Below are 24963 nucleotides of genomic sequence, written 5' to 3'. Positions count from 1 at the left end.
ATATGAGGAAATCCCGGGACAGAAAGGTTAAGTAATGCACCAATGTCACATTATCACACAGCCAATACATGGCAGAGTCTACATACTTAACTATTGTGCTTTGTTGTCTCACTTGTAACTTTTTTTTATATTCCCCAGTATATCTGAAGAATTCAGTATATATAAAAAAGTCCCAATAAATATTTATTGGTTGAAACTTTTTCACTAGAAATAGTATGAATATTTTTTAAGAGTTGTTTTAAATATTTTTTAAATGTTTGAAATGTCTATCAAAAAAGTCATACGAAAGTCAAAAGCTGAAGTTTATCTCTTAATATGAAATAGGCTTAGCCTGTAAAGATGAGTGCATCAGTTAAGCTGAATCACAAAGATGAGGTCCGAGTTTTCCAGCTGTGAATGACTCAAAGGACTAAGAGGTCCTTCACATACTTAACATCCTATTCTGGTGGATACATAGCACAGAAATGAACCCTCTAAAAGAAGACACAGTTTAGAGATCTGTTACAAAATCTAACCTCAAAGAAAGATTATAACTGCTTTAGGAGATAAACTTTTTCTTTTAAGTTCCTTTTGAACCGCTAAAACACTTACAGAAATATTTCAGTTCTCCCCCTGCAAACTTCTTTCCATAAAGGGCTGCAATTAAAAATTACAGAAGTTCTTCAGGATAAATGAAGTAGAGAGACTCATGTAGGAAAAACTGAATCAAAGCATCACGGATTTGATTGTTATTTCTCTGCAATTAAAAGGCCTCATAAGGAAACAAACAAGTTGGACTAGTCTGGTCATAGTCATTTAAATGGAAGAGCAGATTTTCATAGCTTTGGGAAAATTGAGGTTTACAGGGCAAACTCTGCAGGGCTGATCTCATCGTGGAGACATGCTCCTTTTCATTGGCAAAAGGGGAAAGGAAGTGAGCCATGCCCTAAAAAATATCACTAGAGACATTCCAGCTGATACTTGATAAGGGCTGGGAAGGTTGCCATCAACTCATGGCTGGAAGAAGGAAAATTTGGATCAGAAAGCAGCTGACTAGGAGAAACCATGTTAGGTATGTAGCTTTTCCACTAAACTACAAATTTTCAACAAGGGAGTCATTTAAACCAATGGCTTTCACATTTTTTTTTTTTACTATGACCCACATTAAGAAATATATACATAAATATACACAAACATATATATAAAACTGAAATACACGTATATATGTAACTGAAACAATACCCTTACTACACACAAAGCACTATGATATTTTCTATTCTATTCTGCTTCATGTTCTGAACACACTGGTTGAGACCCACTAGTTTGAAAAACTAATGACTCATAAATCCAGCTTTCTAAACCCTAATTTCCAATACTCACCCACCTTTTACACATGTACAACTGAACTGTCCCACAGATTTCAAACTCACAGTGTCAAAAATTATAGTTATAATCTCTCTTTCCTATCTCCTCACTCAAATCTACTTATTTTCCAATATTCCTTATCTCAAAGAATGGCACCACACTCCAGCCTTTACCTAAGCCACAAATCTGTGGGTATTCATTTGCAATCTTTCTTTCCTTTGCCTCTACACTCAGTGGGTAACCAATTATATCTTCTTAGCATTGGGTGGTATTCAAGTAAACGTTTAACAATCAGATCTCCAGGGGAAAAGAGCCCTGTTTGCAGTGTTTGCCTATTTCTGCAGTGTAAATACCTCTACCATAGCCAATTTCAAGTAACCAGCCTGAAGCTATTGAATGTGAGTTGGGAAGAGATGTGCACAAATGGTTCCCGCACACCACTGTCTATCCCTCAGAATCATTTCCTTCTCTCCATACCCACTGGTACTGCCTTAATTCAGGCCTTCATCTTCTTTCTCCTAGATTAGCATAATAGAATCTTTATGGATCACCTGACCTCCATCTCATATTCCACCCCTTCATCTGACACAGTGTCCAAAATATCTTTCTAAAATCAAAGTCTCATCATGTTACTCCCCTACCTAAACACCTTCAATGGTTTTCCATTGCTACTCTTTACCTTTATATAGAGGGCACTTGATAGTTTGGTCCCTATCTACTCTTCAGCTTCATCTCCTGTCACACCGCCATCATAACCTCTATTCTAATCACAATGACTTACATGGTATTCCCAAATATATCATGCTGTTCCATACCTATGCACCTTTGATCATTGTGTTCTCGCTCTCTAAACAACTTTCCCCAATTTGTCCACCTAGCAAGCACCAACTCATCTTTCAAGATTCAGCTAAAATTTCCTCTCTGGGGAGCTTTTCTTGAACTTCTTAAGTAGATTTGATGCCTCCCATTTTTTTACCACTGCTATATTTTAGCACCTTTTATATATTTTAGTACCTTTTATTGGATCTACTTCTTTTCTTATCCATGTCCTTTCAGTAGACATAAACTTGTTGAGGGCAAAACTTGATCTTATTCATCTTTGAACCAAGCATGTAGCATGGTGATGGTATATAGTAAACTCTCAATAAACGATGATTTATTATCCCAAGCAACTACCACAGTAAGACCAGAATATACTAATTGTTTGATAAATGTCTGTTGAATGAAAACATATCAATATGTTCTTGCCATCTGCCCAAAGCCATTGAACTGCTAAGATACCCAATAATCACCTTCTAGATTGTTAAAAAAAAAAAATTAGGGAGCCCAAAATCTACTCCCATAATCAAATAACTTGTTCTGTAATTTCTTCTTCCCTACTGGCCTCCCACTAGACCGTGCACTCCTCAAAAGACAGGAGCTATAGCTTAGTCTTCTTTCTTAGTGTCCTCTGTATCTTACAGAGTTATCTGGAACACAGAAGATCCTCAATAAATATTTGTGTGGTACATAAATGAAGGTCCTTTCCTGAAGTACAGTCCAGAAGCTTTGGAACTGTGGCCCCCTCCAAATCTAATGGCCAACACCAAGAAAAACGTGGCTTTTCTCTTTCCCTGAAAGAAAGTTCCATTGTATCATGGTCTGTAGGTAATATACTGCCAAATACCTATCTATATGGCACCCAACACATAGCAGAAAAATAAACCCCTTAAGGCCAGACACCTAAAATCAACTGTATCCATCCTGATACAACTAGACTGAAAGCTATCATGCATGGCTAGAGTCAGATTCAGAATCAAGAGAAAACCAATACTTCTCTGCCTGTAGAACAAGGTGTAACAGCTTGGGAGAGTTGACAAAATGGACATCTTCTACATTTTTCCTACCTTCACTGTTAGGTGTGATTTTGGGCGGGCCTAACAATCATTTGGAGCCCTGGTGTTGCATTGGTTGGGAGCTACGTCTACTAACCAAAAGGTCGGCAGTTCAAATCCACTAGTTGCTCCTTGGAAATAATTATAGGGCAGTTCTACTCTGTCCTGTAGGGTTGTTATGAATCGGAATTGACTCAACGGCAATGGATTTGGTTTGGTTTGTTTTGGTATCAATCACGTAGCCTGCCTTCCTCACTATCAAGATTGGCACATGACCTAATCATCTCCCTCCTCTCTTCCAGGAATTTAAATATTGAGTGGAGTGACATGAAGACAGAAAATAATTGGAGGGAGTCAATTAAGTCAGTACCATGAAGGGTTCCTGGTACACATGTCCCTGGAATGGACTTAGATCCTGACCTTCTCAAGGCCAATTCTATCCTGGTTTCTGACTCACATGGTAATCTTCCAATAAATTCATTTTTCCTTAAATTAGCCAATTTTATTCTGTTGCTCTCAGTCAAGAATCTTGACACACATTGTGGTCTCTGGAAGTTGGGTGTGGCTAATGGTGGACCTAAAATAAGGAAATGGGAGCAGGCAGTAAGGGTTCTCCTATCCACTGATGAGAATTTGTGTTCATAATCCTTATTATGCAGTTGCAAAACAGTTATTTTACACTATTCCCTCTTGTATTTTGGGACATAGTTCACATGCCTCCCCAGCCTAAATCTTTAGGAAGATATCAAAATACTGGTGTGTATTGACCATTCCTGGCAACTTTTGGTAAGATCCTGGAAATAACTTAGCTTCAGCTAAAGTCTGAATACAGAGAGAATAAAATTGTGCCTCACTTAGTTTGGCCCTTTCTCCTGGTAGCAATCCAAGATGACAGAGAGTCGAATAATCATTAACTATAAAATCTGAATTCTTGGCCCCAAGCCAAAGATAATCTAGAAAACACAAGGAAGGAAGGAAACACCGCAAAAGAAAAGATTAGGACCAAGAGAAGCCAGGAGAATTGGAGGAAGCCTGATTCCCCAAGTATCTTCTGATACATACTCCCTCCCTGAAAAAGAGCTAAGGGCTGGGATGAAGCTAGGGTATGAGGGACAAGTTAGCTTTGCCTTTATCCCAGAGGCAAAAAATAAACAGCAAAATTAGGGCTGGAAAATGGGCAGAGCACCAAAGCCTACTTCTAAGAGAGGCCCCCCTCCCCCCACCCAGGCTAGGGCCTAGAGTCAAGGATCAACCCAGAGTGGAAATGTATATAGACCAACAGCCTGAGTTGAACTGTCCTACAAACTTTGGCAAATAAAATCCTATTATTACTTCAAAAGCAGTCTCCTAGCCTCCTAACCCACATCACCACCAGCATTTAGGATGATAAAATAATATCCCCATTAGAAAAATCTAACCTAGTGTCCTCTCAACATGCCCATGGAATTCATGGGAGGCAACAAAGAGCAGGTTCAACAGTAGCCAGATCTATAAGGCAAGGGACTACATCAACCATCCACACATGTGCCCCTAATGTTGAAGGAAAAAAATCTAATCATAGAATTAGCTAGTACTAACCAGTTGCCATCAAATCAATCCCTACTCACAGTGACTCCAAGTGTGTCAGAGTAGAACTGTGCTCCATAAGGTTTTCAGTGATTGATTTTTTTGGAAGTAAATTGCCAAGCCTTCTTCTGAGTACCTCTGGGTAGACACGAACCTCCAATCTTTCAGTTAGCAGATGTGTACATGAACCATTTGCACCAGCCAGGGACTTCAATCATGGAACCAAACCAAAAACCAAACCCACTGCCATCGAGTAGATTCTGACTCATAGCAACCCTATCAGACAGAGTAGAACTGCCCTCATAGAGTTTCCAAGGATCGCCTGGAGGATTTGAACTGCCGACCTCTTGGTTACCAGCTGTAGCACTTAACCGCTACGCCCCCAGGGTTTCCAATCATGGAACAGTAGTGGCTAAATACAATGGCCTGTATGACATCCAAGACTATTATCAACCTGACATCCAAGTCAAGGTGTATCAGCAACTTTGTACAGACAGACAAGGAAAAACTGGAAAAGTACCGACTCTAGGAATTAAATTATGTGGTGGAGATAAACGTGCAAAGAAATTATATTTCTTGAGTTGCACTAAGAGAATGATACAAACAGTTAAAATAAGAATATTTATTTCAAACAGCCTACACTATCAGTTGATACTCTGCAATACCTGGGGACTTGGGTTATCAAACTCAGCCATTTCAGAGGGAGCTGCTGGACAGAATCCTGAGCTCTGTCCGTCTTCCCATGTGAGATCTCTCACAACCTTGGGTCAATAGCACTGGTTCCTAGAGTGGTCCCTCCAGGAGCAGCACTAATATAAGGCATCCTTTTCTTACATCTTCTGTGAAACTTTGTCTCCCAGAGGTAATATAAGCTATACTGTATTTCTACTAAATGGCACTGAATCATTTGGAAGCAGAGAAAAATTTTCAATTCTTTATGGTGAGGGTCTGTTCCTTGCTTGCTAAAGGAGAGAAAACTGTGATTTCCCCAGACCCTCTCCATTCGTCCTTCATTTTTATTAACTGCCATGAGAAACCCTATTAGAAACAAACTACTGTGAGAGCTGGAACTCAGTGGGACTGCCTTGTTCTTCCAGGTCTCGCAAGTTTTCCGCCTTTGACAGGGTGCAGTCTTATCACTTTCCTGTCTCTCTTTTTAGTGGAAAATGTTTGAGTTTTCCTTCTCTGACAGGTTTCTGCCTTACACGGGTTCCAGTTTTTGCAGGCTTTACTGTATAAGGAATATTTATTTCTGTGAGCAGAGGGAAGAACATAGGGTGGGTGGGGTTGTGGATGAGTAATGGCAGGCCTGGAATGATCCTGCTGAAGATATTTTAACACTGATGAGCACTAGGCCATTATCTGTGCTCATTGAAATAGTGCTGGGTAGTGAGAGAGAGGCTGGCACATTTTCCTGTGGAGGAAATGGCCCTAGGGGTTTGAACAACAGTTGGGATACAGCTGCCATGGCTAAACCTAGGCAAGTATAGATGTCACACCAAAGATGAAGTAATTTCATACCATCCCATGCTGCCCAATTTAAAAGCCAGTGAAGGAAAACTATCAGTTAAGGAAGTCTTTAAAATAGATAATTATTTTAAATACCAATTCCACGCGTAACTAAAATTTTTGTTGTTGAGGTCCATGAAAGGCAGTTATTATGGTGTCAAGAGCTCAATCAACAATTGCACTGCTCAGCAACATGAGTGAAATACACTGTGTTGTTCTTAGAGGGTAGAACAGGCACACCAAATTCAAAGCCACTAGATGATGGACTTCTTGATTCCAAATTTTTTTTTTTAGAAAACATCCTGTATAAGGCAAGTCCTTTTACCTTTGTCTTTCTTTAATAGTTCTTTTCCTTATAAGCATTTTTGTTTGGGTCCATCATTTTCTGTGTTCCTGATATGTTAGATAAGGAGCTACACTAATGGCATGTGGCACCACAACACACATTTCCCTCAGAAAGATAAGCCAGAGATGGAAACATTCCACATACAGAGAGAAAGACACACATACACTCACCAAATGCCTTCTTAGGTTCTATTAACTTCAAGGTAAACAGCTCCTCTTTTTTTAATTCCTTTAACTTCTTAGCAACATCATAATGACGCCATCCAACGATATTTTCTCCATTTATGGATTCGATATGATCTCCCACACAGATTGTTTTAACTGAGTCAATAAGGCTACCATCTTTGATACCCTGAAAGAAAATTAACTATTACACCTAATATAAAATAGAACCATATAACATTACTTTTCATGCTCATAGTGTACTGTATACAATGTACTGACATATTAACAATGCAGTTCAAGGCTCTGTTAAAGATGGAAGACTAAGAAACAAAAGACAACCATCTTACCTCCATCTCTTCCTCTTCCTTATTATTCAGAATTCAACCTCCATCTTGGTCCCGCCTCCGCTGTAAAGCTTTCCCTGACATTCCCCAACCTCCCTCCCCAAACAGGGCAAGGCGCATCTCTCGTGTGCTACAGTACTTTTTCTACTTGTGCTGCGCTCTAAGCTAAGCACTTTACATTTGCTATCTCATTTTTTTTTTTTTTTTCATTTAATTTTAACAACCTTTATGAGACTCTCATGTCACAGGTGAGAAAAATCAAGGCTGGGGAAGATCAAGTAACTTGCTGAAGTTCAACATTTATTGTTGTTAGTTGCCATCAAGTAGATTCCGACTCATGGCAACCCCATGTGTGCACAGTAGAACGGCTCCATAGGATTTTCAAGGCTGTGATCTTTCAGAAGCAGATTGCCAGGGCTGTCTTCTAAGGTGCCTCTAGGTAGGTTCGAACCACCAACATTTTGGCTAGTAGCCAAGTGCTTAACTGCTGCACCACCCAGGGACTCCTAGGCTCAACATACTATACTGCAATTGTTCATTTATTTCCCAGTCTCCATTACTAAACTGTGTTATCCTTAACTGTGTTATCCTTGGGGTCATTCACTATTGTATGCCCTGCACCTAGCACAATGCTTGCCATGGAAAAATCCTCCCATAAATGATCTTTGAATCACTTCAACATGAGGCGCATTACATAAGAATAGAGGTTGAGTTTTTCCTACTGGCTACGTTTTCCAAAACCTCAACTACAAATGCAAAGACTCAAAGAATGGTAAACCTTAGCTAAGACTGATACCTAACAAGAGATAGGTGTGGTTACCATTTTAGGAGCCAGAAAGGGTGATTTTATGTTATCATTTTTTATTTATGTAGATGAGGACAACTTAGAACTCAAGGAGAAACTTCAAGTTGATCTTTCTTAAATTTTTCTTACTTCTGTACACCACATCCAAAGTGTAAAGTCTCAAAATAAGGCCTAACTCACCAAGACAGCACCAAAAATTTCTGAAAGGACCTTTGGGATAAGAACTCCAGGAAACACTGCAGGAATAACCGCCCTACAGAAGGATCTACAAGCTCTTCCACAGTAGTGAGGAGTTGGGCAACATGAAGGCAACAACCTGCCTTAGGAGTCACAGGATACTTCACAGGGATGAACAGATAGAAATACTAGGGGTTGCTGCTAATGTGTAATAAAATTAAACATATTCTCCACCTTGCTTCTGAATCAGCAAGGTGATCCTTCTGTCTGGGAGTTATAAGACAAACTGATCTCACGTACCTAAGCATCTCCATCATAATATTATCAGGAAAAAAAAAGTTCTAAGACACTTAACTGGAAATGTTAGTCACCTTTTAAATTTTTAAGTTATTATATGCCGAAACTCATAGTTCATTTCTTTTTACTCCAAAATTTTAAGAATATTTCTGTGTTCATTGCCATGGTAACTGTTATGTCATTGCTTTACGCAAATGACACAATTATGCCATTTCAAACAGAACATATTATTTTATCACCACTAAGAGTTAATTATAAAGCAAGGAAACCATGGCTTTCAAAATCTGACATTATTATAAACCTGTATTAGCCTTATATACCTAACAGAAACAAATAATGGTAACCACAACATACCACTAGTACAACTGGAGTTACTACACTGTCAGAAAAATAAACAAGGTCAAATGAAAGACTTGTGTCTAAAGAAAAAAAGATAAGAATTCTCTATTAAGTACTCTGTTACATAACCATTCCTAAGCCATTAAGGGAATTCAAAAAAGTCTATATTTGATGTTTTTCTTAATTTGTATTCCAATACAATAAGTTGTATTCCAATTTATTCTTTAATTTACTATACTGTACAAATTTCAGTGCCCAGCTACATAATACTTTCCATTTCTAAGACTGTTATAATTTTATTTAAAGTAAGAATTATATGGAAACCCTGGTGACGCAGTAGTTAAGTGCTGTGGCTGCTAACCAGAAGGTCGGCAGTTCGGTTCCACCAGGCGCTCCTTGGAAACTGTATGGGACAGTTCTACTCTGTCCTATAGGGTTCCTGTGAGTTGGACTTGTTATAATTTTATTTAAAATAAGAATTATATAGAATTAATAAAATGAAAGACTTTAAAGACATGTATGAACCTTATCAGTGAATAAAAGGGCAGAGTAACAGGAACCTAGAGTTGCCTAGGCCTATGAGTAGTCACAGAAGTCACCAGAAGGGTGTCCAGGCACAGGAAAGAAAGGCAGTTACCAGAAGTCAGAACAGGCAGCAGGGCAAGGATCCAGATGGGCAAGAGAAAAGTCAAAGCATGTATTATCAGAGGCAGCAGATGAGGATCTGGGATGAGAGACAAGATGATATAAGAAACCTAGAGAAGAGCATCGTAAAATGAACTAGACATAGAGGCAAAGTCGAAAAATTTGAATATACATTCTGTGGGCTTCCTGAGCCTTACTCTTCTAAGTGTATAGAATAAAGCATGAAGTAGCAATTAAGTTTCTGAAATCTAATGTACTTTGATAATCATTTCATAACTTGCTTAAAGAAACAAAAAAACATTGCCCTCAAGTTGATTCCAGCTCATAGCAACCCTACAGGACAGAGTAGAACTGCCCCATAGGGTTTCCAAGGAGTGACTGGTGGATTCAAACTGCCGACCTTTTGGTTAGCAGCTGTAGTTCTTAACCACTGTGCCACCAGGGCTCCCATAACTTGTTAGAGATTAATAATATTGCTAAACATGGTACTCAGGAACAAAGGGTTAAAAGAGATGAATTAATTCTATATATTTACTAGGTCACTTATATCATTCTCTATTAACATTTATGAACTTTCTCTTACCTGGTTTTCCAATTTAACACTGCATAGGGCAGAAAGGACTTTTTACTAAATGTTTTTTGGTAGACAGACTTTACAACATTAAACAAACCTAAAGGTTCCCAACCATTTCAGATCATCCCTAAAGGTTCCCAGCCATTTCAGATTATTATTATAGTATCTTCCAATGCGTTCATCCCATATATTTATAGAACTCTATCTTCTCATCACAGACATTGGCAGAGCTCTAGTATGGCATCCTGCCCTCCTCAAAACTTTGAGCACAAGGCACAGTGGTTGTTTGAGCCATATGTCATGCAGTCATTACCACAATTTTTAAATATATGCTGTTGACCCTTTGTGGTGTAATGGATTGCTTTTCGTGTGGCCTTTCTAGCCATGGTCTTATAACTCCCACCCACATAATTGGGTGGGACAGTGTGACAGGGTAATTGTTGCCCACTAAGGTGATTGGTCAGTTTTACCATCCCACTGGGCTTGAAATGAGCCACCCTGGAGGCAGGAAAGAGAAGAGCCCACAACCACTAAGGAAAGAGAGACTGGCAAGAGATGGCACAGTGGGCTTTCCAGTCCATGGAGCAAAAGAGCTGAGTGTCTCTGGGCAGTGACTGAGGGCCAGGAAAAGCCTACGCTTGACCCAAAAGTTTGGGACTTGCTAGCCTCCACAACCGTGTGAGCCATTCCTTTACACTGGTTTATGAGTTCTGTGAGACGCTGAAGCAAATTAGGGAACCCAAAGAAGGGAGAATACTGAGAGGAGAGGGAGTAGTTGTTAGTGATGATGGAGTGGTACAGCAGCTTGGAAAAGTTGGGCATTTGGGACATCTTTGACCTCTGCCTCATAGGAACCAACTTTGTGCTGATCCTTATAAAAGAAATTATTCCAACACTATTCCCAAACCTTGTTCATAATAATAAATTAACATTCATATAACAATTCTAAATATTGTAAACAGTTATATCATTTAATCCTCACAACAACCCTAAAATCCTTGCCATCTAATCGATTCTGACTTATAGGGACCCTGTAGGACAGGGCAAAACTGATCCATAGGTCTCCCAAGGATATGATCTTTATGGAAGCAGACTGCCACATCTTTCTCGTGTGGAGTGGCTGGTGGGTTTGAATCACTACCTTTTGGTTAGCAGCTGCGTACTTAAACACTGGAATATTTGATATTCCATTTAATGAATGAGAAAATCAAGGGACAATGATGGCTTGACCAAAATAGCACAACTACTAAACAACAAAACTGGGTCTCAGACTGGGGTGGTATAATTATAAAATATCATGCCCTTTCCACAAAACACTCAGAATCAGACATACCTAACTACCAGGATCAAACGGCTAGTTAAAAAAAGAAAGAAAAGGTCAGGTCTAGAACCCAAAGTCTTCTGACTCCAAGGCAGCGTTTGGGGTAGAGCTATCCAAAATGATCTATCACCTTTGAACTGAGAAACTTCTCTGAGTTATTTTTGTTATTTCTGCTGAAGCTGTTCCTCATCTACATCATGCTCTCTAGATCTTAGACATTACCTATTTTCTTAGATAATCACTTCTATTCCTACTTTATATCCCTCTGTTCATAAATTCAAGCTATGGGTCCCCTGTCCTCTTGGCCTCCTACATTTCCATCCTTGCAGTTGCTTTGCTGCTGTTACTTTTGTTGTTAGGTGCCATAGAGTCGGTTCCAACTCATAGCAACCCCATGTACGACAAAACAAAACACTGCCTGATCCTATGCCATCTTCACAATCGTTGCTATGTTTGAGCCCATTGTTGAAGCCACTGTGTAAATCCATCTCGCTGAGGATTTTCCTCTTTTTTGCTGACCCTCTGCTTTACCAAGCATGACGTCCATTCTTCATGGACTGGCCCCTCCTGATAACACATCCAAAGTATATTATGTAAAGTATCGCCATCTACCCTTCTAAGGAGCATTCTGGCTACACTTCTTCCAAGACAGATTTGTTCGTTCTTCTGGCAGTCCATGGTATATTCAATATTCTTTGCCAACACCATAATTCAAAGGCATCAATTCTTCTTCAGTCTTCCTTATTCACAGTCTAGCTTTCAGATGCATATAAGACAATTGAAAATACCACAGCTTGGTATTTAAAGCCAGCATTACAAAATGGTAAAAAACTGGTGAATCTGGATAAGGGGTTCTTTGTACTATTATTGCAACTTTTCCATAATTTTGAAATTATTTCCAAAATTTTTTTTTGATGGTATCAATCTTGTATACAGTATGATATTCAATTCTCTTCTAAGTAGAACCGCATGTTGGCAGTTTGGCATATGCTCCACTTTCTCCTTTGCCAACATGCTCCCTGTCTCCAGAGGGATAGTGACTAGTACTCTGCGGCAGGTACATGTCTCACACAGCATTAAAAAAAAAAAAAAGAAACACAAGCTTTAAACATCAGAGGACAAGATCTAGAAAATCCACGTATGTTTGAAAACTTCCAAGCCCTTCTCTGCTAACATTAGAAAGGCATTGCTGCATGTGCCTCATGTCCTGAGCTTCCCTTGGATAATCCCACATGACTTTCCCAACTCTCGGATTTTCCATTTGGTCACCCTCTCAACCTTCAGCACAGTCAAATCTTTTGCTGAGCTAAAAATAGCCAATTTATCAAGTGGGAAGTTAAATAAAGCACCATTTACAGTTAAGCAGATAACTTTCCCAAGACAGTTTCTTCAATGATGACAATGCAGAAGCAAATTAGGAATCTGGATAAAAAAAGGCACGAAACTTGCTCTGTGTCATGAAGTTTAGCACTAATTCTTAGTTAAGTGGTTAGGAATGCTGGTTTTGGAGTCAGATCACTTGGATTCAAATTCTGAATTTGTCCAGTTGTGTCACTTTGAGCAAGTTACTTGACCTTCCCGGCCCTGATTCTGCATCTGCCAAAGAGGGGTTGCTAATAGTATCTAAAAAAAAAAAAAAAACTAGTGCCATCTACCCTGGGATAAATCTCACAGACATAATGCTGAGTAAAAAAAAGCCAGAAACACTAGGGCACATAATGCATGCTTCCACTTATACACAGATGAGCAAGTGAAACTCTGGTGATGGAGGTCAGATAGTGGTATCTTTGGAGGGTGAAGAGGATTGACAGGCAAGGGACAAAAGGGAGCCTTCGGGGTGGTGGAAATGTTCTAAACCTTCATTTGGGTATTGGTTATACAGATGTGTGTATGTAAACATTTATTGAGCTGTACATTAAAAATTTGTGCATTTTAACTTGAAAGATTAGATAGGAAATTTAGGGGGCAGTAAGTTTATGTTAATGAGGATGGAACAACCCAGAAAAGGAGAATGAAAATGGTAGCACAACTCAAAGAACGTAATCAATGTCACTGAATTGTCTGTGTAAAAATGTCGAATTGGTGTATGTTTTGTTGTATATATTCTGAACAACAAAATAAGTAAATTTTTTTTTTTTAATCTGTGCCTTTTAACCATCTGTTACACCTGGACAAAAAATGAAAAAAAGAAAGCACAGTACAAACCAAAAAGAATTATTGCCAAGGATTAAATGAGAAAACATAAGCAAAGTTCTTAGTACCTGGTGAGTACTTGATATGTTAGCTGTTGTTATTATTACAACTACTTATTACAATAATACAACTGTTATTGTTAAGAGGTAAGCCTGTGTTTCTTTTTACCACTCCTCAATTCTCACAATTTTTCACACCATTTCCAAACTTCTTTTCCTTGCCTTTACAGCTCTATACTGATGTTTACATTTTAAAAAAGGAATTTTTTGGTTCAGATAATTTTGAAGAGCATTTTTAAAGAAATAAATAAGGTTTAACCAAAAATATATGCAGTTGGAAATAATCCTAAATGAATGGAAATCAGCAAGGAAGCCATCAGATGTTAATAAACTGCAAGAGCTTATATGGGACCAAGACCAGACTTTTCTTTTCAATAAATTCTAAATCCTAGAGGAAGTTTAAACTGAAGGGAAGAAAGTCAGTAAGATGATGAACAGATATGATATATTAGAAACATTTTAAGATGAAAGTGAAACATTACCAGTCCATCCCTTGCTGCTGAGGGGCTCTTACTCTTGAGACCATTTCTAACTTTCTTTGACATGGTAGCTTTTCTTAAATGTTACTCTCAGTTAGGTCACACAGTTCTATTTTGTTTTTCTTAAACTTACCTTTATAAAAGCACACCCAATGCCATTATCTGTAATGGTGAGACCAAGTGAATCCTCAGATTTATATACATTTACTTCTTTTTTAATTCCTTTCACATGGGCAAATATGAAATCTTCAAGGCCTATTTGTACTCCTAAGAGTCTTCTCATGTCAACTTTTGGTGTATTTAAAGTACAGTACAAAATCTGCAAAAAGAAAAAAAAAAATTAAGGTCACTTTCCCTCAGGAAAATATTCTGGTCATTAATTAATTTATTCAATAAATATTTAGTGAATGAAACAGCACCCAATTTATGATGTAAGTGGTTATATCATAAAATGTGTTTACATGTTGGTTAGGAAGAATCTGGGACATATTTTCTTTTAATAACATTAAAACCAAACAACAACAACAAAAAAAACTTCTTGCTGTCAAGTAGATTTCAACTCAGAGCGACACTACAGTACAGGGTAGAATTGCCCCAGAGGGTTTCTTATATAAACAAACTGCCACACCTCTCTCCTGTGGAGTAGCTGGTGGGTTCGAACCTCTTCCCTTTCAGTTAGCAGCCGAGCACTTAACCACTGCACCACCACGGCTCCTTTTAATAACATTAAGTAACATGCATTGGGGAGTTCTGGTGGTACAATGGTTAAGCGCTCAGTTGTCAGCCAAAAAGTCAGCAGTTCAAACCCACCAGCCACTCCATAGAAGAAAGAAGCGGCAGTCTGCATTCATAAAGATTACAGCCTCAGAAACCCTATGGAACAGTTCTACTCTGTCCTGTAAGGGTCGCTATGAGTCGGGATTGACTTGATGGCAATGGGTAGCATGTATTGTTTCCTATAGGCCAGGCTTTGTGTTAAGCACTTTACATATTTATTATCTCATCTAATCCTCACAATAAATTTATAAAGTACATTATTATCCTCATCTTGCTGTTGCTAGGTGCCATTAAGTCAGTTCTGATTCATAACAACATATGTATAACAGAACAAAATGTTGCCCAGTCCCGTGCCATCCTCACAATTGTTGCTTTGTTTGAGCCCACTGTTTTAGTCACTGCATCAATACAACTTGTTGAGGGTCTTCCTCTTTTTCACGGGCCTTCTACTTTACTTAGCAATAGGAAATTGAAACCTAGCAAGATCAAGTAATTTGCCTAAGGTCACAAAGCCAGTACTTGTCAGAGCCAGGATTCAGCAACATCAAAGAGGCTTAAACTTCTGTGTTACATACCATTTACAACACTGAAATAAAATGTTGCATTCCCAAAGGTAAAATCATGATACAATACTACAGTGAAAATATAGACAAGGTTATCTTTAAAAACTGGTCATTGCTTTTTTAAAACATAAGGAAAATTTTATTTATCTTAAATTCTAGTGCTTGAGAAAAGCAATTTAATTAGCGAGAAGTTACAGTAAAAGTGTTTTAAACCTAAAATGGACCTTAAACCCAAAGCCCGTTGCCGTTAAGTCGATTCTGACTCATAGTGACCCTAAAGGACAGAGTAAAACTTCTCCATTGAGCTTCAAAGGCTGTAAATCTTTCGGAAGCAGACTGCCACATCCTTCTCCTGTGGGTCAGCTGGTGGGTTCAAACTGCTACCTTTCTGTTAGTAGCCGACTGCTTTAACAACTGTGCTACTAGGGCTCCTTAACATGGACCTTAAAGATTAATTAATCCAATCCCTTAATTTAAAAAAAAAAAAAAAGAGGTAACAGCGGTCTAGAGATCTTAAAAAGCAATTTGTCCAAAATCACATGGTGGCAGAAACAAAACAAAAAGAAACTGGAACCACGAAAAATCTCCACAAGAGATTTTAAAGGAATTTCTTATGTTTACCAAATCGTGATTTAGGCTAATTTTCCTTCAAAAATATGACTCATTTTACTAAAACTCGCAGTGCTACTCTTAAGCTTGTCAACTGTAACTTGAGTAATTGCGGAGCCCAAATAGAAAACTACAGAAGAGGATGAGGAGAGGAAGGTTGAGAACATGTCACTGGTTAAATGATTAAGTTCAACAAACATCTATTGAGCACCTTAAAGAACATCTTAATATGGTTGTTGCTAAATAAAACTTTTTAAATTTTTTTTATTATTAAATAATATTTGCTGCAAGTATTGCTAGCCCTTCCTCCACCCGTGTCTTCAGCCCTCACTCTCAACCATCTCTCTCTCTCTCTCTCAGTTTTAAACCATTCCCAACTGTCATTCAAACCTTGAGCCTTAACGTATCCATAAGTCATGAAGTTCAGAAACTGGGTGCAGTTACTACTTTTTGAACTGCTTTTTAGGCCTTATCTAAATGGGTCTGAATTGAAAGGGCTTTGTAAAATAACATGTCTAGTATGCAAGCCAGGTTTTGAACCAGAGACTAAAGATTCAATGATAAATAAGACACATCACCCGTCCTTGACTCACAATTTACAGGGAGAAGCAAACACGTGAACAGACCATTTTAGTACAAAGCCATAAGCTCTAGAGCAGAAATACGCACATGGCTTCACAGGAGCCTGAAAAGCAAGCATCTAAAAGGTAGCTGATCCAACTTCGATTGTTCAGGGAAAGCTTTCAGGAGATGACACCCGTTCCTGAATCTTACGCAGGATTCAGCTGAGTAAAGGAAAAGGGGGAAGACATTCCAGCCAACGAAAACAGCTTTTCAGAAAGGCCCATGTGGTATAGCAAATTGTTCCTGGTATTTCAGTACAACTGAGGCTCAAAGTGGGTAGAGAGATGAGCAGTATTTCCTGGGCTGGAATTAACTGAACTGTGAAAAATCAATGAGAGAAAGAAAAAAGCATGGGTTCACATGAACCTCTCTTCAACAATAATTTCACTATATGTCCCTAGTACCATATTATACTGTTCTGTGTATATTATGGGATACAGTGAGTAAGTATGTTGATATCACTGGGAATCAGAATTTTCAGCACGGACGAAAGAAGATTTTAAAAAAAAAATTGTCATCAAGTCGATGTCGACTCATGGGGACCCCACATGTGTCAGAGTAGAACTGTGCTCTACAGGATTTTTAATGGTGGATTTTTCATGAGAGGATCACCAGGTCTTTCTTCCAAGGTACCTCCGGATAGACTCAAACCTGCAACTTTTCAGTTAGCAGCCAACTGGCTTAACCATTTGTGCCATCCTGGGACCCCATGAAATTGATAGAGTTACATAAAAGTACTAAAGTCTGGGAGGCGGGGTCAAGATGGCAGAGTAGTCAGATGCTTCCAGTGGTCCCTCTTACAAAAAGAACCTGAAAAAACAAGTGAATCGATTATATATGACAATCTAGGAGCCCTGAACATCAAAGGCAAAGTTCAAGAATCAGAATGAGTCACATGGGGAGAGAGAGATGGTTCAGAAGCAGCGAGAAGTGGCCAGATCAGACCCAGTGGGAACCGGCACCCTGCAGGCCAGATCCTCAGGCACAAGTATAGTGAACCATGCAGTGTTGTTCGGGATGTGTTTTCCACATCGGGAGAGACCGAGTGACGGAGAGTTCACTCATGCCTCCAGAATCAGCAAAAAGCGGCACTCTCGTCAAAAGATAAATACGTGCATCTAATCTACCACGCAGACCAAAAAAATACCCCTTTGGAAAAAATTCTCTCTCATTTAACTGACCCCTCCCTGTTCTGCACTGGGTCCCAAGCCGGCTTCAGAAATAGCCACTTTAGCTGGGCTGGAAGTAAGACCTATTGTGCGCCCTAAGCCATCCTCCCAGCCTCGGAGAAGGAATAAATTAACAAACGGGACAAAAAAAGAAAAATCTGCTGGCTTCCCTAAGCTGGGAACTCAGGGCAGAAACAGGGCCTTTGCCTAGGCACAGGCACAAGTGGTCCACAGCCTTTGAATGCCTTTCACCCCTGCGTAGACATGTGTAGGCCTGTTTTAATAGCATAGGCCCTCATTAACACAGTACAACAGTGTATATACCTGAAGTCTAACTTCAATTGTTTCAGCTACATGGTGGAGAGGCAGGTTCGTAACATTTGATACCACTCTCCGTATTAAGCAGGGTCCTCACCTATCCATATCAGGGGCCTGAGAACTGGTGGCTTCGCCCATGCCATATACCCACCATTGATGGGGGTCCAAGGTTAAGTGATGCCTCCCAGTCCTTACAGCCAACAGCACTGGGAGCCCATAGTCCATCTGCAAAACCCACCCACATATGCTCTCTAGGGATCAGGGGCACACTTTCCTCACAGATACTCAGAGGTGGATGTCAGTCCACTGTCTTGTTCAGCGTGTGACCCCCTACTACAGCCATATACCTGTGCCTACACCAATCACCCCCACTTGTCTAAGACTGTAGATGAGAGCCTATACCACACACTTGGTGACCAACTACCTGGACACCTGAGCTGAATCCATACAAGAAAATTAAATGGACTCCTCGGTTCCTTACCTAGTAACAGCTCTAACCACTTGGTAACAGGACGTTAGAGCTTCAAAGGTGCCAATAATCAAACTAGGCCTCACAAGCAGCCTATATGGGCATATCAAAACAAAACAAGAAGCTAGGACACGGTAAGCAAACATCAAATAAATAAATACAATAACTTATTAATGGCTCGAAGACAACAGTCAATATCAAATCACATAAAGAGGAAGATCATGACAGCTTCAGCAAGCTCTCAAAACAAAAAATCAAGAAATCTTCCAGGGGAAGAGAATTTCCTGGAATTACTGGTGGCAGAATACAAAAGATTAACATACAGAACTCCTCAAGAGATCAGAAAGGACATCAGCCAAAACACAGAACAAGCCAAGAAAGGCATACATATGGCATTAGAGGAACTTAAGAAGATTAAAGAAGAGTATAATGACAAATTTAATAGGCTGCAGGAATCCAGAGAGAGACAGAAAACAGAAATTCAGAATATTAACAATAAATTTTTAGAATTAAACAACAGAAAGTCAGAGGAGCAGAATTGAGAAAATGGAAGGAAAAATTAGTAAGATTGAAGATAAAACATTTGACACCAAATTATTTGAGCAAAAACCAGATAGAAGAATTTTAGGAAACCCTAAGAATTATGTGGGACTCTACCAAGAGAAATATATATATTTTTTTTCTTTCTACCAAGAGAAATAACCTATCAGTGACTGGAGTACCAGGACAGCAGGAATAAGAGAAAATGCAGGGAGAATTGTTGAAGATTTGTTGGCAGAATATTTCCCTGATATCGTGAGAGATCAGAAGATAATCTATCCAAGATGCTCATCGAAACCCACACAAGGTAGATTCCAAAAGAAAGTCACCAAGACATATCATAACCAAACCTGCCAAAAGCAAACATAAAGAGAGAATTTAAAGAGCTGCTAAGGATAAATGAAAAGTTACCTAAAAAGAAGAGTAAATAAGACTAAGCTTGGACTGCTCAGCAGAAACCATTCAGGCAAGAAGGCAATGGGATGACATATATAAAGCCTTGAAGGGAAAAAAATGCCAGCCAAGAATTATGTATCTAGCAAATACGAAGGTGAATTTAGGACATTTCCAGATAAACAGAAGTTTAGGAAATTTGCAAAAACCAAACCAAAATTACAAGAAATACTAAAGGGAGTCCTCCAGATAGAAAAACAATAACATCAGAAAACAACCCAATACAAGAACACAGAACAGAGCAACTAGGTATCAGCCCAGATAAGGAAATCACAAAAATAAATCAAAGCTAAAATGCTCAAAACAGGGAAATGGAGACATCACTATGTAAAAAAGAACAATATTAAATCAGAAAATAGGGACTAAAAAGTATAGTCATAGATCTTTCAATGGAGAGGAAGTCAAGGCAATATAAAGAAACAAAAATTTGGTTTAAACTTAGAAAATAGGGGTAAATATTAAGGTAACCAGAAAGGAAACTGACAATCCTACACATCCAAATAAAAAACAAGAAAAACATAAAGACTCAGCAACTACAAAAGCAACAACAATGAAAAAGAAGAAAAGGAAATGCATAAAGAAAAATGACTCAGTACAGAAAATTAAGTGGAACAAAGAGACTGTCAACAACGAACAGAAAAAGATATCAAAATGACAGCACTAAACTCATAAAAAAAAAAATCAATAATTACACTCAATGTAAACAGACTAAATGCATCAATAAAGAAACAGACAGTGACAGAGTGGATTGAAAAAAAACACGATCCGTCCATATGCTGCCTACAAAAGACACACCTAAGACTTAAACACACAAACTAAAACTCAAAGGATCACAAATACATCAAGTAAACAACAATCAAAAGAGAGCAGGAGTGGCAATATTAATTTCTGACAAAATAGATTTTAAAGTAAAATATACCACAAAGGATAACGAAGGACACTATATCGTGATTAAAGGGTCAATATATTTTTTATATCAGGAGGACATAACCATAATAAATAATTACGCACCCAATGACAGGGCTCCAAAATACATGAAATAAACAGCATTGAAAAAAGAGACAGACAGCTCCATCATAATAATAGGAGGCTTCAACACACTACTTTCGGTGAAGGACAGAATATCCAGAAAGCAGCTCAATAAAGACAAGGAAGATCTAAATGCCACAACCAACTTGACTTCATAGACATATACAGAACACTCCACCCAACAGCAGCAAAGTATATTTTCTTTTCCAATGCACATGGAACATCCTCCAGAACAGGTTATAAAGTAAGCCTGAACAGAATCAAAAACATCAAAATAATGCAAAGCATCTTTTCTGACAATAAAGCCATAAAGGTAGAAATCAATAACAGAAAAGGCAAGGAAAAAAAAAAAAATCAAAGACAAGGAAACTGAACAACACCTTGCTCAAAAACTACTGGATTATAGAAGAAATTTTAAGGCCTTAATGAAGAAAGAAATTCACAGAATCAAATGAGAATGAAAACACTTCCTACCAGAACCTTTGCAACACAGCAAATCAGTGCTCAGAAGTCAATTTATAGCAATAAATGCACACATGCAAAAAGAAGAAAGGGCCAAAATCAAAACATTAACACTACAACTCCAACAAATTGAAAGAGAGCAACAAAAGAAGCCCTCAGGCACCAATTAAGAAAGCAAATAATAAAAATTAGGGCAGGATTAAATGAAACAGAAAACAGAAAAACAATCAAAAAAGTTAACAAGACCAAAACCTCGTTTCTTGAAAAGATCAACAAATCGATAAACCACTGGCCAAACTGACAAAAGAAAAACAGCAGAAGAAGCAAATAACCCAAATAAGAAATTAGATGGGCAATATCACAACACACCCAACTGAACTTAGAAGAATCATAACAGAATACTATGAAAAATTATACTCTAAGAAATTTGAAAACCTAGAGGAAATGGACAAATTTCTAGAAACACACTACCTACCTAAACACAAACAGAGATAGAACAACTAAATAAACCTATAACAAAAGGTAATTTAAAAACTCTGAACAGAAGAAAGCCCTGGCCCGGACGGCATCACTGGAAAATTCTACCAAAATTCCAGAGAAGAGTTAACACCACTACTACTAAAGGTATTTCAGAGCATAGAAAAGGGTGGAATAATCCCAAACTCATTCTATGAAGCCAGCATAAGCCTGTTACCAAAACCAGGTAAAGACATCATAAAAAAAGAAAAGTACAGACCAATATCCCTCATGAACTTAGACGCAAAAATCCTCAACAAAATTCTAGCCAAAAGAATTCAACAATATATCAAAAAAAAAAAAAAAAAAAATTCACCATGACCAAGTGGGGTTCATACCAGGTATGCAGGGATGGTTCAACATTAGAAAAACAATCAATATAACCCATCACATAAATAAGACATAAGACAAGAACCACATGATCTTATCAATTGATGCAGAAAAGGCATTTGACAAAGTCCAACATGCATTCATGATAAAAAAAAAAAAAAACTCTCAGCAAAACAGGAATAGAAGGGAAATTCCTCAACATAATAAAGGGCATTTATACAAAGCCAACACCCAACATCATCTTAAATGAAGAGAGTCTGAGAGCATTCCCCTTAAGAATGGGAACCAGACAAGGATGCCCTTTATCACCACTCTTATTTAATATTGTGCAGGAGGTCTTAGCCAGAGCAATTAGGCTAGGAAAAAAAAAAGGCAACCAAACTGGTAAGGAAGAAGTAAAAGTATATCTGCAGATGATATGATCTTATTCACAGAAAAGTCTTAAGAATCCACAAGAAAGCTACTGGAACTAATAGAAGAATTCAGCAGATTATCAGGATACAAGATAAACATACAAAAATCAGTTGGATTCCTCTACACCAACAAAGAGAATGTCAAAGATGAAATCATCAAATCAATACCATTTACAGTAGTCCCCAAGAAGATAAAATACTTCGGAATAAATCTTACCAGAGACATAAAAGACCTATACAAAGAAAACTACAAGACGCTACCGCAAGAAACCAAAACAGACCTACGTAAGTGGAAAAACATTATCTTGCTCATAGATAGGAAGACTCACCATTGTGAAAATGTCTATTTTACCCAAAGTGATGTGTAGATACAATGCAATCCCAATCCAAATTTCAATAGCATTTTTTAATGAGATGGAGAAACAAATCACCAACTTCATATGGACAGGGAAGAGGCCCGGGATAAGTAAAGCATTACTGAAAAAGAAGAATAAAGTGGAAGGCCTCACACCACCTGATTTTAGGGCTTATTATGCCTCCACAGTAGTCAAAACACCCTGGTACTGGTACAACAACAGATACAGAGACCAGTGGAACAGAATTGGGAATCCAGGCATAAATTCATCCACTTACAGAGCAGCTGATATTTGACAAAGGCCCAAAGTCCATTAAATGGGGAAAAGATAGTCTCTTCAATACATGGTGCTGGCATAACTGGATATCCATCCAGAAAAAAATGAAAGACCCATACCTCATACCATTCACAATAACTAATTCAAAATGGATCAAAGACCTAAATATAAAATCTAAAATGATAAAAATCATGGAAGAAAAAATAGGGACAATGTTAGGAGCCCTAATACATGGCAAAAACAGCATACGAAACATTACTAACAATACACAAACACCAGGAGAGAAACTAGATAACTGGGAGCTCCTAAATATCAAACACTTATGCTCATCCAAAGACTTCACCAAAAGAATAAAAAGACAATTGACAGACTGGGAAAAAGTTTTTGGCTACAACAAATCCAAACCAGTATCTAATCTCTAAAATATATAGGATACTGCAAAACCGCAACAACAAAAAGACAAACAACTCAATTAAAAAATGGGCAAAGGATACGAACAGGCACTTCACCAAAGAAGGCTTTCAGGAGGGCTACCAGATACATGAGGAAATGTTCACAATCATTACCCATTAGAGAAATGCAAATCAAAACTACAATAAGATACCATCTCACCCCAACAAGGCTGGCATTAATCCAAAAAACAAAACAACACATGTTGGAGAGGTTGTGGGGAGACTTAGACACTTAGACACTGCCAGTGGGAATGTAAAGTGGTAAAATCACTTTGGAAATCAATTGGCACTTCCTTAAAAAGCTAGAAATACAACTACCATACAATCTAGCAATCCCACTCTTTGGAATATCAAACCCATCAAACCAAACCCACTGCCGTCGAATCAATTCCAACCCATAGCAACCCTATATGAGTCTTTGGAATATATCCTAGAGAAATAAGAGCCCTCACACAAACAGATATATGAACACCCATGTTCACTGTGGCACTATTTACAACAGCAAAAAGATAGAAACAACCAAGGTGCCCATCAGCAGGATGAATGGATAAACAAATTATGGTATCTTCACAAAATGGAATACTGTGCAACAATAAAGAACAATGATGAATCCATGAAACATAACATGGAGGAATCTGGAAGGTTGTATGCTGAGTGAAATTACTTAGTCGCAAAAGGACAAATCTTATACGAGACCACTATTATAAGAACACAAGAAAAGGTTTAAACACAGAAAGAAATACTCTTTGATGGTTAGGAGGGTGGGGAGGGAGGGGGAGGGATATTCACAAATTAGATAGCAGATAAGAATTAGTTTCAGTGAAGGGAAGGACAACACAATACAGGGGAAGTCAGCATAACTGAACAAAACCAAAAGCTAAGAAGTTTGCTGAATACAACCAAACACTTTGAGGGACAGAGTAGCAGGGATGGGGGTCAGGGGACATGTAGGTCAATTGGCCTAACAAAGTATATTAAGAAAACATTCTGCATCCCACTTTGGTGAATGGCACCTGGGGTCTTAAAAGCTAGGGAGCGGCCATCTAAGATGCATCACGTGGTCTCAACCCACCTGGAGCAAAGAACACCAAAGACACAAGGAAAATATGAGCCCAAGAGACAGAAAGGGGCACATAAACCAGAGACTACATCAGCCTGCAATTGGAAGAACTAGATGGTGCCTGGCTACCACCAATGACTGCCTTGACAGGGAACACAACAGAGAATCCCTGATGGAGTAGGAGAAAAGTGGGATGCAGTCTTCAAATTCTAGTAAAAACAGCAGACTTAATGGTCTGACTGAGACTGGAGGTACCCCAGAGGTCATGGCCCCCAGACACTCTGTTAGCCCAAAACTAATACCATTACCAAAGCCAACTCTTCAGACAAAGATTAGACTGAACTATAAGACATGATACTGGTGAGCAGTGTACTTCTTAGCTCAAGTAAACATATTAGACTATGCGGGCAGCTCCTCTCTGGAGGCAAGATGAGAAAGCAGAGGGGGACAGGAGCTAGCTGAATAAAAAAAAAAAAAAAAAAAAAGACAAGGGAAATACAGGGTAGAGAGA

The 24963-nt window shown here is 38.5% G+C and overlaps 1 protein-coding gene across 1 annotated transcript in view; it reads right to left on the bottom strand.

The window, feature by feature from the left end:
- GIPC2 (GIPC PDZ domain containing family member 2) overlaps window positions 1-24963 on the bottom strand; it is a 104307-nt gene that overhangs the window by 32336 nt on the left and 47008 nt on the right. The window contains exons 2-3 of the mRNA XM_049879589.1: window positions 14170-14355; window positions 6810-6990 (exon numbers count right to left, since the gene is read on the bottom strand). Coding sequence (XP_049735546.1) covers window positions 6810-6990; window positions 14170-14355 — 367 coding nt within the window. The remainder of the gene's footprint in view (window positions 1-6809; window positions 6991-14169; window positions 14356-24963) is intronic.

Source organism: Elephas maximus, chromosome 3 (assembly GCF_024166365.1).
Source record: "Elephas maximus indicus isolate mEleMax1 chromosome 3, mEleMax1 primary haplotype, whole genome shotgun sequence".
NCBI classification, from domain to species: domain Eukaryota; kingdom Metazoa; phylum Chordata; class Mammalia; order Proboscidea; family Elephantidae; genus Elephas; species Elephas maximus.
This window is presented reverse-complemented; position numbering and strand designations above follow the sequence as displayed.